Raw genomic sequence first — 13,929 nt, 5'->3', positions numbered from 1 at the left:
TAATGAAATTTATGCAGATGTGCTGGAAAAACCTCTAGTGACATTGAACAAATGGCTCTTGGGGAATCTGTACAGTGTATTGTTTCTACATTTTTAATTCAGGAACAAAACATGGTATGAGACTAAAGGCTTGGAAGTGCTATGTGAACTTACTTTAAACTTCTTTCTGAGTACCAAAGAAATTACCACGAGAAGAATAAATAAGTCTTTAAGCAGTCTCTAATGAAGTAACAGGTTACCCTTAACGTTTATTCAACTTCAGTTTCATTTAACTGTTTGTTTGCTTCTTATCTGAGTAGAGAACGCAAGTACTGTGGGTGTAGAAATTGAAAGCAGACTACAGCTCAAAAGGTACTTATGATCTTTTTGGGAAAAAACATATTAAAAAATTTTTTTAATTAGATTGTACATAGCACAGAGTGTAGCCCCCATCATTTATCTTCCTGACAAGATTATGTGAAACAAAGAAATGACTGAGAAATGCTTATGGTTTAAGTATTTATTTAGATATTGGAGAAAAATGAGGTGACTTATCTATGCACTTCAGTTTTTTCATCAGCAGATTGGCATCCTTTATGGTCATGATGATTGAAATACATGCAAAGTATATAAGCAGAGTGCCTGGCACATAGCACATGCTTAGTGAATGACAGCTACTCAGAATAGTAACATCATCTGATTTAATAATAGTACCTATGAATTACATAGTATTTTTTCATTCTACAAATGACGACATTAACACTTTAAGAAGGTAAGTAATTTAGGATTGTCTGGCTGAATAAGAGATTCGGCTAGGATTGAACCCAGGGAATCTAACTCCAGAGACCAGTCTTTCAACAACAATACTATTATGCTGCCCTTATTATTCCTTCATCTATTTTCAGAAAAAGTAATTGAACATATCTATATGCTAGGTACCATTTGTCGTTAATCACGTTACTTATATTGAATATAGAGGGAAATTTACAAGATGTGATGAAGATAGGCATATGATGACATTCGCTCTTTATTTTGACCAAGCCTAACCTGAATATTTAAGTATATTTATAAAAACATTGGTTTAATAAATACTGGAATGAATGAATATTGCTTCTCACAATAACATGAACAGATGATACAAGATAATACGTTTATAAAACCTTGGATTTTTACATTCTGTTAGTCACACATCTAGATAAGACTTAAGCGAGATAATTTCTGATTCACTTTTTTTCTTTTACTCATTTTTAAAGTTACCAATAAAACACTAGCCATAGATAGGCCCTTATATTGCAACTACTAGAAAGTAGAAAAGTCCTAAGCCATTTGCTGCTTTATCCTACAGTCATGACATGTTGTGTTCTAAATAAAAGCATACACAGTTGAGTTTAAAGAGAAAATAGTCTGTTGCTTTCATATGCAGTGAGATCCTTTTATATGCTTGACTTTTGCCTCTGAGAGTCTCTGCCAACCCAACTTGCAGTATTAGTAGAGCTGTGAAGTAAATTTTATGATTATTTATAAAACCAAAGAAATTTTCTTAGTGCCTGCTATCAAGCAAGCTGTGACCTGTTAATCACATAGTTCTGTATCCCTAATAGCCCTATAAACACTTTTCTATTTTGGTGGTGTCTTCTACTCAGAAGTCATCCATAGGGTTGTATATGTGGGGAATCAGATTTTGTAAAGAGATTATATAGTGTCTTTTTGAACGTTTTATCTAAAAACAGAAATATAATGGGATCTGTGCTACTTCTGGCTGATGCAAGACAGGTGAGGATGTTTTTTATTTCTATTAAATAATTCAGTTGCTGACAGTTCTCTCTTTGGTGTAGAACATAAAAAATGGGTTTAAAAATGCTATATGGAAGGAAGCAAACTACTAGTAGAACCTGGATGACCAGAAGATGCCTTTTCACAGAACTGTAAGTCAGATCTTTTTCCATAATGGATGTACAGGTCCTTATTTTTCTCAGATGGCTGACAAAAGAGTAGTATGATGTTAGTACGACTAAAAATGAAAATCCGATAAGTGTGGTTCCAATGAGGCCTGCGGTCTGTGAGATCACGGCACCTAGTTCTGTCTGCCGGTTATAGCACACATTCTCATCTCCATCTGTAGCCTCTACAACTGAGTAGTATATGATAACTGGAATAATTATGCCTAGTACAACCCCCCATATATAAACACACAGTTTTCTAGCAAAATTGGGCTGGCGAAATTTTTTCAGTAAATGACCATAAAATACTTTCTCATAGCACGATGTGGTCTCTTGTACTGAATCCTTTTTCATTAAGGTAGCATAGCGGCTTATGGCAATCCAACTCAAAATTAAGAGGCTGACAAACATACTTGCATGCATGGATAGAGTTCCCAAAAAATTGACCACCGTGCATTGTGCAGATCGATATTCCCATTGAAAACCTTTGAGGAAATAGATACCCATGAAAGGCATGGCACTGCACACAAGTAAGTTTGCAGTCACAAGATGTGCTAGGTAGATGTGTGTTGATGTTTTCTTGGCTATTTTTGTTATAAATACCCACTGAGAGAGAGAATTTCCAAAGAGACCAACGATGCAAAGGAAGGTATAAATGATTGGTAAAGCCATGGAAGAGATTCTGGATGGTCGAATACACGTTGAGTTGTTACTCATTTATATCAGATTTTCTTGAATTTTGTCTCAGGAGCTAGAATAGAATTGCAGATGCTTAATATTAAAATTATAGATGGTATTTAAACTGAATAGTTTCTGAAAAGCATTGGATGAAATAAAATGTAAATGTATTGGATGGTAAGGGAGAGTATAGATACTTTCTTACCTTTTCTATCACGGTTGTCCAGTGGAAGTAAAAGCAAGAGTTGATTGTAGATAGAACTTTTCTCTAAAAAAAACAAAATTTGATACAAATAGTTAGTAAATGCCTGAGATTTATCATTCTTTGATTGGTTTTTTCCTAGAAGGGTAATTAAAATATTTTAAGGCACATGCAAGCAATACATACTGACCAAAGGAAAGTGTTGCCCAAGTATTTTGTGACCACCTTAATAGAAAACTGATTTTTATTTTATTTTATTTTTTTTGAAAACTGATTTTTAATTATCACCTTAATTGTACACAAACTGTACATAAATACTTTTCAAAATGGTGTCTTTTTGTGATAAAGTCAAAGCACCTCTCTATAATCTAATACTATTAGAATCATCTCATTTCATTTTTTAGAAGTAAACTTAACTCTACACAAACAAATACTCAGATAAGATCCTGAATCGAACAAAAGGCAAGTATAGTAACCAAGGATAGACACCAAAATCCCAAGGTCTTTACCAAAAGACATCAGTAATTTATTATTTCATATATTTAATGCTAAACTACCATACTGCAATTTTTTTTAAGTTTACTTCAAAATTCCATCTCAAAACCGTAGTTACTGTGCTTGGTGGTTAGAGTGCCCTCATGTGTCTTTGTGTATAATTTAGTACCTGGGTTTTTCAGAGAATATGATTTTTTTTATTAGAGTTCCAGAGAATATTTTTTAAAAGATATTTTAGTCATAGCAGAAATGCAGGCATGGTTTTGCTTTTTTATGTCTTATTTTTATTTGTTGTAGTAATCTCTACATCCAACACAGAGCTCTTGAACTTAGGACCCCGAGATCAAGTGTCACATACTCTTCCAACTGAGTCAACCAAGCCACCCCTATGTCTTATTTTTAAATTAAATGTCCTTTTAATTTAAATGTCTTTCTTTTTAAAAAAAAAACAAAAAATCTTTCTTGCATCAAATGGTACAGATGAAGTGTTTAAAGAGTCACATACTCTTTTTCATTATTTTGTTCATTGCTTATTTCTTTCAGGTAGGAATAACAAGTTTTTGGATTCTGGTCAAGTAAGAATCATGAGCTCTGTTCAGAATGTGCCACATTTCTCTGTGTTTATCACCATAGCTTTCTAGATAACCACATTCTCTTTTATAAAAATCTAGAGTGGGGATTCTCTAAATCTTTTTTTAATCACGTTCTGTCTTTTGATAAACAAAAAAGTGTTTCCACGCATCTGCCTTCTGAGATGCCATATACTGCCTTCTTGTATGCCCCCAGCCCCTCAGAGCTCTTTCACCACTCTACCCCTCTTCATAGTCACCGTTTTAAGTCTTGCATCTTAGATTACAGAAATAGGGTTTTTTCCAAATACACTGTTAGAACTTTTTAATAATTTTTTAAACCAAGCAATCCCCACACAAGGACTTGAAAACTAGAGGGCTGTACAGTGTCTCTACACTCAAATATGGAGATTGTTAATTGATGTCTACCAGTGTCTATCATTTTATTTCTTTGCAGTTTTTATTTAGAAAACCATCCACATGCTTCAGAGCAAGTTTGTATCTGAATCCAGTGCAGCCTAGCAAATTGGAATCTGGTTGCAGTTAGTATACTATCAGTTGTAAATATATAAAGCCTAATCTGAAACTTGAGTGATTTAAAAACCAGTCAGATAGTGAAATAAGCCAGTTAATTTCCTAAGAAAAATTTATTTGTTCTGAGTAAATTTTTATATAAGAAATGGAGCTTCCAAAAAAAAAAAAGAAATGGAGCTTTCTTTTATGGTGATATTAAAGAAAAATAGCACCCCTGCCTTGTGTAAATAATGCACTATATATTAAAATGTGAAAAGTTAATAGTGCTTCTATATTTACAAATCATATTCTCCTCATTTCAAACTAGCCCACCTCACACAGCATCTGCTATCTCCTATTACTGTCGTCTCACTTTGCTATTTCACACTAGCAAATACTTCCAAACAGAAAGGAGGGGAAAAGACTCTGATGATCAGTTTTCAAAATTTAAATATTTTAGTCCTGTTAGAGTTTTTAAAGAATTAACTTTTAAGCTAAAAGTAAGTGATCACTCTTACCTGCTCAAGTAGTTTACACCAATCAAGGCTCTGTTGCTCAGGGCAGGACTGATAAATTTCAGACTTCAGATTCTCTGGTCACCCAGTATCCTTCGATTCTAGTCAGTGTGACTAGATTCTTGCATGACACCAACTATAGGGGGGGGAGGAAATTAAACAGACTATTGAAGAAATTGAATACTTATGGTAAATGTAGCAACTACCTCTCAGAAAACCTCATTTCTCTATTTCTGTGGTGGGCGGAAGTTAGTGGACAATATATATATTGTACTTCCTTATGATTATTAACATGAACCAGCTCTACCTCAAGGAGCTTAATATCAGCATGCTGGGCTGAAGTTAAGTTTGAAGGTGTAGTCCCCATAGCTAGTCTTATACCTCACAGTGGTAGAGGGAACCACTTCAGAGTCCTGCCAAGAAAATACTGATATAAACCGGTCTGTAAAATCACTTGTGGATGGTGTATTTGCAATTTGTCTTTATCAAGAATAAAGGGAAACAAAGCCCAAAGTTTTCTTACCAGTAGCAGCTTAGTAGAGTCAAATATCCTAAAGCTGGAATAGAACCTCATGATCATCTATGGGTACAAGCCCTTCGTTTTAAGAATGAAGAAGTAAGACCCAGAGCAGTACAGAGACTGCACCCAAGGCTTTGGGTCCCAACTTGGTTACCAAGTGAATGAACCCATTCTACTTGCAACTGCCCTGTGAGCCCCTCATTCAGGTTCAGAGTAGTGTACATTGTTTGGAGCATTTCATAATGGATTTGGGGAATCCCAGAAAATGCTGGAATCCGAAGGCCAAATGTTCCTCAAATTTATGTTATGATATAAACAATCCAGTTTTAGAGATAGGATTGTTTAATGAGTCTATGACCTAGTAACAAAATGAAAGCTCAGTGTACAGCTGAGATGCCAGACTTGCGTCACATATTACCCTTCCTTGTATAGTGAAACCACCAACTACCAGGAGGGAGTCTGAGAATGGGAACAGAAATCTAATTTTATCAAACATGAGCATTTCAGTTATCAGTAAATCTTCACTTAAACTCAATCGAAGTACCTTGCCATTTCTCATAACCCCCAGTGTGTATCTTATTTCATGTTGATTGCACATATCCTCCCTGATGTTTGCTAATTGCTCTAAAACAAAAGTGAGAATTACCTGAGTGGATTTTGGTCTGCTGCTGTTCATCTTTGTAGTGCTTGCCATCATTTCATTGAGAACAGTGACTCACCCAGGGTTATACAACCATTGACTGCAGAGTAATTTGGCCATTCTGGAATTCCTATCTCTTTTTACTTCAACAATTTTTCATGTCCCAGGAAGGAATTACTTAGAACAACAACAACAACCAAAAAAAAACAGTTTGAATTAATTTAGAGAGAACGGAAATGAGATGCTGTTTATAAGTGATTCAGAGATAATTTTAGCATTATCACTTTGAGGCTTAAGCACCTTTAGTCCAAAAAAAGGGAGAGAGAATGCCTTTGTTCTCCACTACCTTTCCTCCATTGTCCCCAGACTCAGGAAGTAATACCATCACTTCTTCATTCAAGCCCAAAACCTAAGAATTATCCTTGATTCCTTGCTTTACTTCATATCTCACATCCAGTCAATTCCTACAGCTTCTCCCGCTACCACCACCACCAGTAGTAGCCACATTTAACCAAAGCTTATGTGCCAGGCATCCTGCTAGGTGTTTTTGCGTGTCGTCTTTAATCATCACAATACCCTGTGAAATAAGAAGTACGAAATATATTCAGTTTAAAGGTGAGGAAAACAACTGCAGATAGATCATCTAAGTTGCCTAAGATCATGCAGTCATCTGTCCTCACAACGTGGTTAGTGGCTTATGCGCACACACACACACACACAGCAAATGATTCAAGAAAACAAGACCATGGGATGCCTGGGTGGCTCAGGGGTTGAGCAGCTGCCTTTGGCTCAGGGCATGATCCCGGATTCCTGGGATCAAGTCCTGCATCGGGCTCCTTGCATGGAGCCTGCTTCTCCTCCCTCTGCCTATGTCTCTGCCTCTCTTTCTATGTCTCTCATGAATAAATAAATAAATAAAATCTTAAAAAAAAAAACAAGACCATAGCTGCAATATCTTTTTTTTTAATCTAGCCTCTGAAGTCAACATTGTCACTTCTGCAGTATTATCTTAGTCACACAGAGGCAGCAGTGATTCCTTATGAAGAGGGTAAATAAATAGCAGGGGTGATGAGCATTGGGACTCATCTTGGAAACTGGCTACCATAGGATGTCAGTCAACCATGGGACCAAGGAAGAGTGAAAAGTACTTCTTAAAGTGATTGTCAGGCAACTGGTCATTTATTGAGCAAGAGTGCCTGGATGGGTGTACATTTTGTCATATCTTCCTCTCTCTTGATTTTCAGTGCTCTATATTAAACAGTACAGTTCACTAAAAGAATATTTATTAGAGTTCCTACTATGTTTCTTGTAGTGCGTGGAAGTCACATAAGTGAAGTATATCAGCCACAAGCTAATTAATACAGGGTCTCTAGAAATTCAAGAGCAATTCCACAAGCAAGCCAAGAATTCAGATTAATAATGTAATGTGTGATATGTCGCAGACTTCAGATGCTCTACAAAATAAAGGAGAAAATATTGAATCATAATGGTTCTGGAAGGCCAACATAACTAGAAGGAAAGAGAACACATGCTAAGCTATAATTCTGTGCTCAGTAGGGACTGAGCAGAACATTTTACATATAAGAACCCTAAAGTGGGTGGTAGAGGTCCCATTTTACACGTAAGGAAATTGAGTTTCAAAGAGGTTAAATAGCATGCCCAAGGTGACACAACTAGTAAATTAACTTGAAAGCACATGTATTTTTTTTTCAATCTCATACTCTGCCTTTGAAAGCAGAAATTATTGGTCTTTCTTAGGGATCAGTTAATTGTACCTGGTGGTACAGCAGGAAAACTGGGGTCAAATTTTAAATACTTTTAACTTTGTTCAAACAGGATTTCCTGTCTTGAGCTCTAAGGTAGCAGAATTGACTATGGAAAGAATCAAATCTGATCTTCTAATCTTTGAAAACTTTGGACTTCAGGCTAAGTTCCCATCAATAGCAGTATAAATTATTCTTGATTGAGGCAATTTTTGAATTTCTTAACTGAAATATAAGGAATTTTCTAATTTATATTTTTATTTTTTTTAAGATTCTATTTATTCATGAGAGACACAGAGACAGAGAGAGACAGAGACACAGGCAGAGGGGGAAGCAGGCTCCATGCAGGGAGCCTGATGTGGAACTCGATCCCGGGACTCCAGGATCAGGCCGAGCCGAAGACAGACGCTCAACCACTGAGCCACCCAGGCGTCCCTAATTTATATTTTTCTAACAAATACTACAATTGGTAGAAAAGTATAAATGTCAGAACATACAGAATTCACCAAAATATAACTTGTCAGGTGGAAATTTCAAGGATTACAAGTCCTCTGTAAAAGTGGCCCCTTGGGCTTTTCTCACTCAGGACATCAGTAGTTCTCTTTGGTTTCTCATTCATCTTTCCCATCCAGGCCCTCTTCAGAGTCCTGCTTCTGTTAGTCAAGTGCAGATGCTCTTGTCCAACACTTCTAATTACTGCCTACATCATCTGCCAAATACTGATCTCCTGGGTGTTCTGCTCTGAGCCTTATGATTTACTTGTCAAGGTGTTAGAGTAATTCCTGAGAATATAAGCCCTGCCTCATGCTAAGTTTCCTGCTCTCAAAATATTTGTGTGTCAAATGAATGTTTCACTTTGTCCCCAGAATTCATTTGGAGTCGTTCAGTAAGAATGGTTCAGAAGGCAGGCGTGTGGTAATTTATTTTGACAGTCTTTGGTGAGCTGTATACAGGAAGAGTGTGTGAGACTTTTCCTGACTCCTGTGGATTATAGGGGTCAGGATTAGGGTCCCTTATCAATTTCCGTCAGAGCCAGAACCCAGAGGACACAGGACACCTCACTCATACCTGAAACTTAATGCTTCAACTAGACAGTTATTATAGGCTGGTGTTAGGCTGGTGTCTAGTCTGAACTGGCTGCAGTTAGCCTTTTTGAGTACTCTTTTTGACCAGTCAGGAGTTCAGGGCATCGGGAGGCCGGTGTGCAGAAAGAGAACATTAGTCTGTGTTAGAACATCACATTCAGAAGATAAGTGATTCTCCAAAAGGGGGACAGTGGAAGCCTTTTATCCAGCTCAGTGCATACCCGAGGCAGTGGTTACCTTTAGGAAGAGTGAAACACAGACCTCTTACTCAAAGCTGTGGTTTGTTCAAGCCTCTCTGAGCCCCCTGCTCCCTTCAGGAAGTGGTGTCTGGCCACAGCCCCATCTCCATTGCACTGCTCACAGGTCCTTGCTGCTCCTCCAAGCAGCTGTACTCATGGCCGTCCCACCCTTAATCAGGGTTTCCAGAACTTCTATTTTGAAGAGCTGATTTCTCAGCAAATCGTGGGGGTATCTCCCTCAAGAGCTATTTTTAAAACAGCAGAAATTACAGTCCAGGGTTTGAAAGCTTAGCATCGGGCAGAAAAGTGATTAGCTTTGTAAGAAAGGTCCAATGACAAAATGTAAAGGGACCCAGTCATCAAAGTCTCTTTATATTTCACCTCTAGCTTTTGTCTTTTCATACAGGTTTGCATGCATGGGATAGACATGGTCTTCTAGAATTGCACTCCACAGAAACACTAGCAGTCTTGGTGGTGGGTTGTAAGACTGGAATGACCTCAGGTGGCAGAGGGAAGTAGCTGGGAACTTAGGTTCAGGGAAGGGAAAAAACTTCAGCGTTGGATTACATGAGGTAAATATGTTTTTGAGGGCAAATTTTGAATTTCAACATTTTTGAGTCACTTAAGTTCAATACATCTGCTTCAGAACCTACTGTTCTTTTTTTTTTTTTTTTTAATTTTTGGACCCCGCCCCACATGGCCGGTTCTTTTTTTTTTTTTTTTTTTTTAAGTTTCTTTGAAAAGCTAAAAGTAGGGGTGCCTGGGTGGCTCAGTGGTTGAGCTCCTGCCTTCAGCTCAGGTCATGATCCTGGGGTCCTAGGATCCAGTCCCAAGTCAGGCTCGGCGCTTAGCCCAGGGTCTACTTAAGATTCTCCCTTGCGGGATCCCTGGGTGGCGCAGCAGTTTGGCGCCTGCCTTTGGCCCAGGGCATGATCCTGGAGATCCGGGATCGAATCCCACGTCAGGCTCCCGGTGCATGGAGCCTGCTTCTCCCTCTGCCTGTGTCTCTGCCTCTCTCTCTCTCTCTATGTGACTATCATAAATTAAAAAAAAAAAAAAAAGATTCTCCCTTGCCCTCTCCCCCCTCTTGCTCGTGCTCCCTCTCTCTTTTTCTCTCAAATAAATAAAGGGGCACCTGGGTCGCTCAGTGGTTGAGCATCTGCCTTTGACTCAGGTCATGATCCTGGGGTCCCAAGATTGAGTCCCGCATCAAGTCCCCCAGAGGGAGCCTGTTTCTCCCTCTGCCTATGCCTCTGCCTCTCTCTCTTTGTCTCTCATGAATAAATAAATAAAATCATTTTTTAAAAAAGCCAAAAGTTGATAGAAAATTTTCTGAAAATGAAACATTTGATGATAGAATTCTAAAGATAATTTAGGTGATCCTGTTGCCCCAGGTACAAAAGACATCCCTATACTGCTGCCCTGGGAAACAGCACCTCGGATTGCAGTGAGAGTTTGGGAACTGAGAAGGTGTCCTACATCAGTTCCCCAGAACTCTCACCACTGTCCCTTTCTTCCCAAGACGAAGTTTTCCTGGCCAGTTTATTACCAGTCATTTCTGGATTTCTAGATACAAGTGTCTTGAGGTTAAGTCCCCTGCTCCGTGTCTTCTCCTGTCCTTATTTAAGGGGCAAAAAGAGAGATGTGAAGGGAAGGCAAGGGGCAGTTGGGTACCTGAGGCCTTGCCTCCTATCCTGAGTATCTGGGTTCATTTTCTCTTACTAAGAGCCCCAAGTATTGAAGTACCAAGCTTTCCTGAGAACCAGTTTTAGGAAACTTACAATAATAATGGCAACCACTGAAGTGCTTTTTATATATATATTTGATCCATGTTTTAAATATCTCTGAGACACAAGTACTCTTCTAACTTCCATTTTCTAGCTGAGGAGATGGAGGCCCACAAAAGCAAAATAACTTGCCAACAGTAATAGAACTGCTAGAGCATTGATCTTAGATTTGGATCCAGGCAGTGTGACTTCAGAGCTGCCATCAGAATCTGATTTATTGTGTTGGGTAAGGTGACCAAGTATCCCCAGTAGCCAAAAACATATCTTACTTTTATACCTTTTGGCAGTCTTCAATCTGGAAACGTATTAGCTGCTGCCAACTCCTTGTTGTAGATGTGCCTTTTCCCCTCTGTAACTGATAAGTAGTCAGAGGCTCATATTTTGAGACTCTGTGAATGTACTGTTTCCCTTTCACTCCATTGATTTTAACATTTATTGATGATTCCTTGCCTAAATCAGTTCTTACATTGATGGACACATCTTGGTAGTATTTTTGATGGATGCAGATATATGATATTTAAAGCCATCACTTGAAGGCATCACTCTAAATAAGTCTTGGTGTTGAGATAATTCTCAAATTGTGCTGTCTGTAGCCTAACTTCTAATACTATAATGTTTTCTCTTTTTCCCTGTCCTCCATCAAAAACCAGCCTCAAGTGTATTGTTTTAATAAACTGACAAATAAAACATTGAGGCCAAGAAACGTAAGTTCTCTGGAGTACCATACCTCCAGAAATACCTGGTTAAGAAAATTGGAAAAAAGAAACCATATGTAAAAATGTTTGCACACAAGTCTGTAACTCATTTCTTTGGCAATGCTTTGGCCAGCAGAGGGCAATGTATTACCAGCCCTAGGTAAGCCTCTTGCAATTAAAGGCTGAAGCATAAGCTGCCCATGTTGCTCTGTTTTCCAGCTAGAAACTTAAAACAATCTACAAGTTTAGTTTTTTTTTTTAAGTTTAACAGGATGATGAACTTTGTCATTTTACTAGCTGAAAAACGCTTTAAACGTGATAGAGTAAAAGTAATTGTATGGACAAGGATTTCTGTCCTTAAGAAGAAAACCCATTACTACTCATCTGCCTTTAATAGGATATGTCCTTTGGGTACTTTTTTCTTTTGTACCAGTGATTATCATAAGAGTTGCCTTTGTAAAACACTCACAACCTCACAATTACAATCATCCTCACAGTAAAAAGAAAGTCTGACATTTCAGTATGTGAAAGTTGTCATCATATCTTCTGGTTTTACTTGACTTTGTTTTTAATCACAGCAATTCATGGACATAGTTTTAAAAGTCAAAGAATACTGAAAGGCTTATAGTGAAAACATGTCTATTAACAAATGTAATCTAAGGCATATTTCACCTAAAGAAGAAAAATATAAGAGAAGTCACTGTTCTTCACCCCTATAGTCCTTCCTCCTATCGGCTTAACAAACTCTGCAGATCCTTTAAGAAACCCCCTAACCAGTTGCCTTCTTATTGGTTCTCTTCATCAGGTGGGAGCATACGCTTGTTTTTATCTCTGAGAACACATGATTTGTTACTAAATCTTCGATAACCCTGCCACTCCCCATTCTACAGTGGTTTGGAAAATAGATATATCTCTCTCTTCCTCACACACACACTTTCAAGTAAAATAATTCAAGGCATTGCCTCTTTTGTTAATGAAATGACTTACCGTATTCAATGTTGCCTTTTTAGAAATAGTACACACACTTTTTGTTTATATTTTATATGCATCGTTTATCTACTGCTGCGTATTAAACCACCCCCAGACTTGGTGGCTTATGACAACAAGCATTTATTCACTCTCAGTTCTGCAATTTGTTCTGGGCTCAGCTGGGCAGTTCTTCTGTCATTCTCACCTGGGGTCATTCTGCAGCTATGTAGCTTCTTAGTAGCTGAGACTGGATGGTCCAAGATGACCTTACTCTTGTGTCTGGACCCTCAGCTGGGATGGTTGTGCAGGCTGAATGTCTCTCTCCATGTGATCCTTCTAATGGTTTTATTTATAATGTCATGGTCTCAGGGTTCCAAGAGGGCAAATCTGGAAGCTACAAGGGTTCTTAAGGTTTTGCTCAGATGTCCTACAATGTCCACCACATTTTATTGGTCAAAGCAAGTTGCAGTACCTGCCCAGATTCAAGAGGTGGGCAAAAGACTCCACCTCTAAATGGGAGGAGCTGCAGATAATTTTAATCTACCATCTTTAATCTACCATATCTTCTAATGTGCTTGTAATGATAATGTTTTAACTAGATTTTTATATTTTTTCCCTGAAAGTGCATTTGCATTGGTTCTTTCCTTGAGGGCTAATTTAGTATGTGTACCTCAGAGTCTATGGCTTCTTGGACAGTATTTCAAAAAGAAAAGTTGAGGTTACTTTGCAGAGAGTTGCCCCCTGTGTGTCCCACTTGGGTCTTGGAGCTGTCATTTTGTTTTGATTATTTCTTATAAAGTGCATCAAAAGTATCATGAATCCATGCTGTTTCTTTTGTACTTCTTATCCTCTATTAATACCCTTTCCCTTTCCATTCTGTTTCCAGAATATTAATGTAGCCTTTCAGTAAAACTGGAAGGAAAGTCTGTTTCTGCTAGTTTGATCCTGAAAGCTGGATAAATTCATTGATCTCTCCAATACTAATGCCTAAAAAGATGTGGAAAGACAATTAGTCTAGATTACCCCTTTGGTAACACCCCCCCCCACTACCATGCTGATTTGTACTCACTACTCAATATTTCCTTATTTTCAGGATCATAAATGGAAACTATCAGAGCATGAGACCCACATTTACTTACTTAGCTGATTCCTCTCACTAGTTGCCACATATATTTGGACCTCTGTAATCGGTCCCCAGCACGAGCTGACCGGTGTGTTCCAGTGTTTTTCAAGACTCCCTGGCCACAAAGGGGAACTGAATATGAACATGCATGCAAACCTCATCAGTTCCCTTTGCAACCAGCTGAAAGTTGTTTTTCATATAGGGGAAACAATGTTTT

At 38.1% G+C, this 13,929-nt stretch overlaps 2 protein-coding genes across 9 annotated transcripts in view; one reads left to right on the top strand and one right to left on the bottom strand.

The window, feature by feature from the left end:
• The window catches only part of CASK (calcium/calmodulin dependent serine protein kinase), a 348,892-nt gene that overhangs the window by 179,592 nt on the left and 155,371 nt on the right, over positions 1-13,929 (top strand). The window lies entirely within an intron of this gene.
• On the bottom strand, positions 553-5,037 carry GPR82 (G protein-coupled receptor 82). The gene is made up of 3 exons (XM_055337541.1): positions 4,895-5,037; positions 2,803-2,865; positions 553-2,670 (listed from the first exon to the last, which is right to left on the bottom strand). The coding sequence occupies exon 3, from the start codon at positions 2,634-2,636 to the stop codon at positions 1,626-1,628; it is 1,011 nt and encodes a 336-aa protein (XP_055193516.1). The 5' UTR covers positions 2,637-2,670; positions 2,803-2,865; positions 4,895-5,037; the 3' UTR covers positions 553-1,625.

This window comes from Nyctereutes procyonoides, unplaced genomic scaffold, assembly GCF_905146905.1.
Source record: "Nyctereutes procyonoides isolate TBG_1078 unplaced genomic scaffold, NYPRO_anot_genome, whole genome shotgun sequence".
Classification (NCBI taxonomy): Eukaryota; Metazoa; Chordata; class Mammalia; order Carnivora; family Canidae; genus Nyctereutes; species Nyctereutes procyonoides.
This window is presented reverse-complemented; position numbering and strand designations above follow the sequence as displayed.

What these genes read in the sequence shown, in the direction of transcription:
- GPR82 (XM_055337541.1), bottom strand. Translation starts at nt 2,636, where the DNA reads ATGAGTAACAACTCAACGTGTATTCGACCATCCAGAATCTCTTCCATG.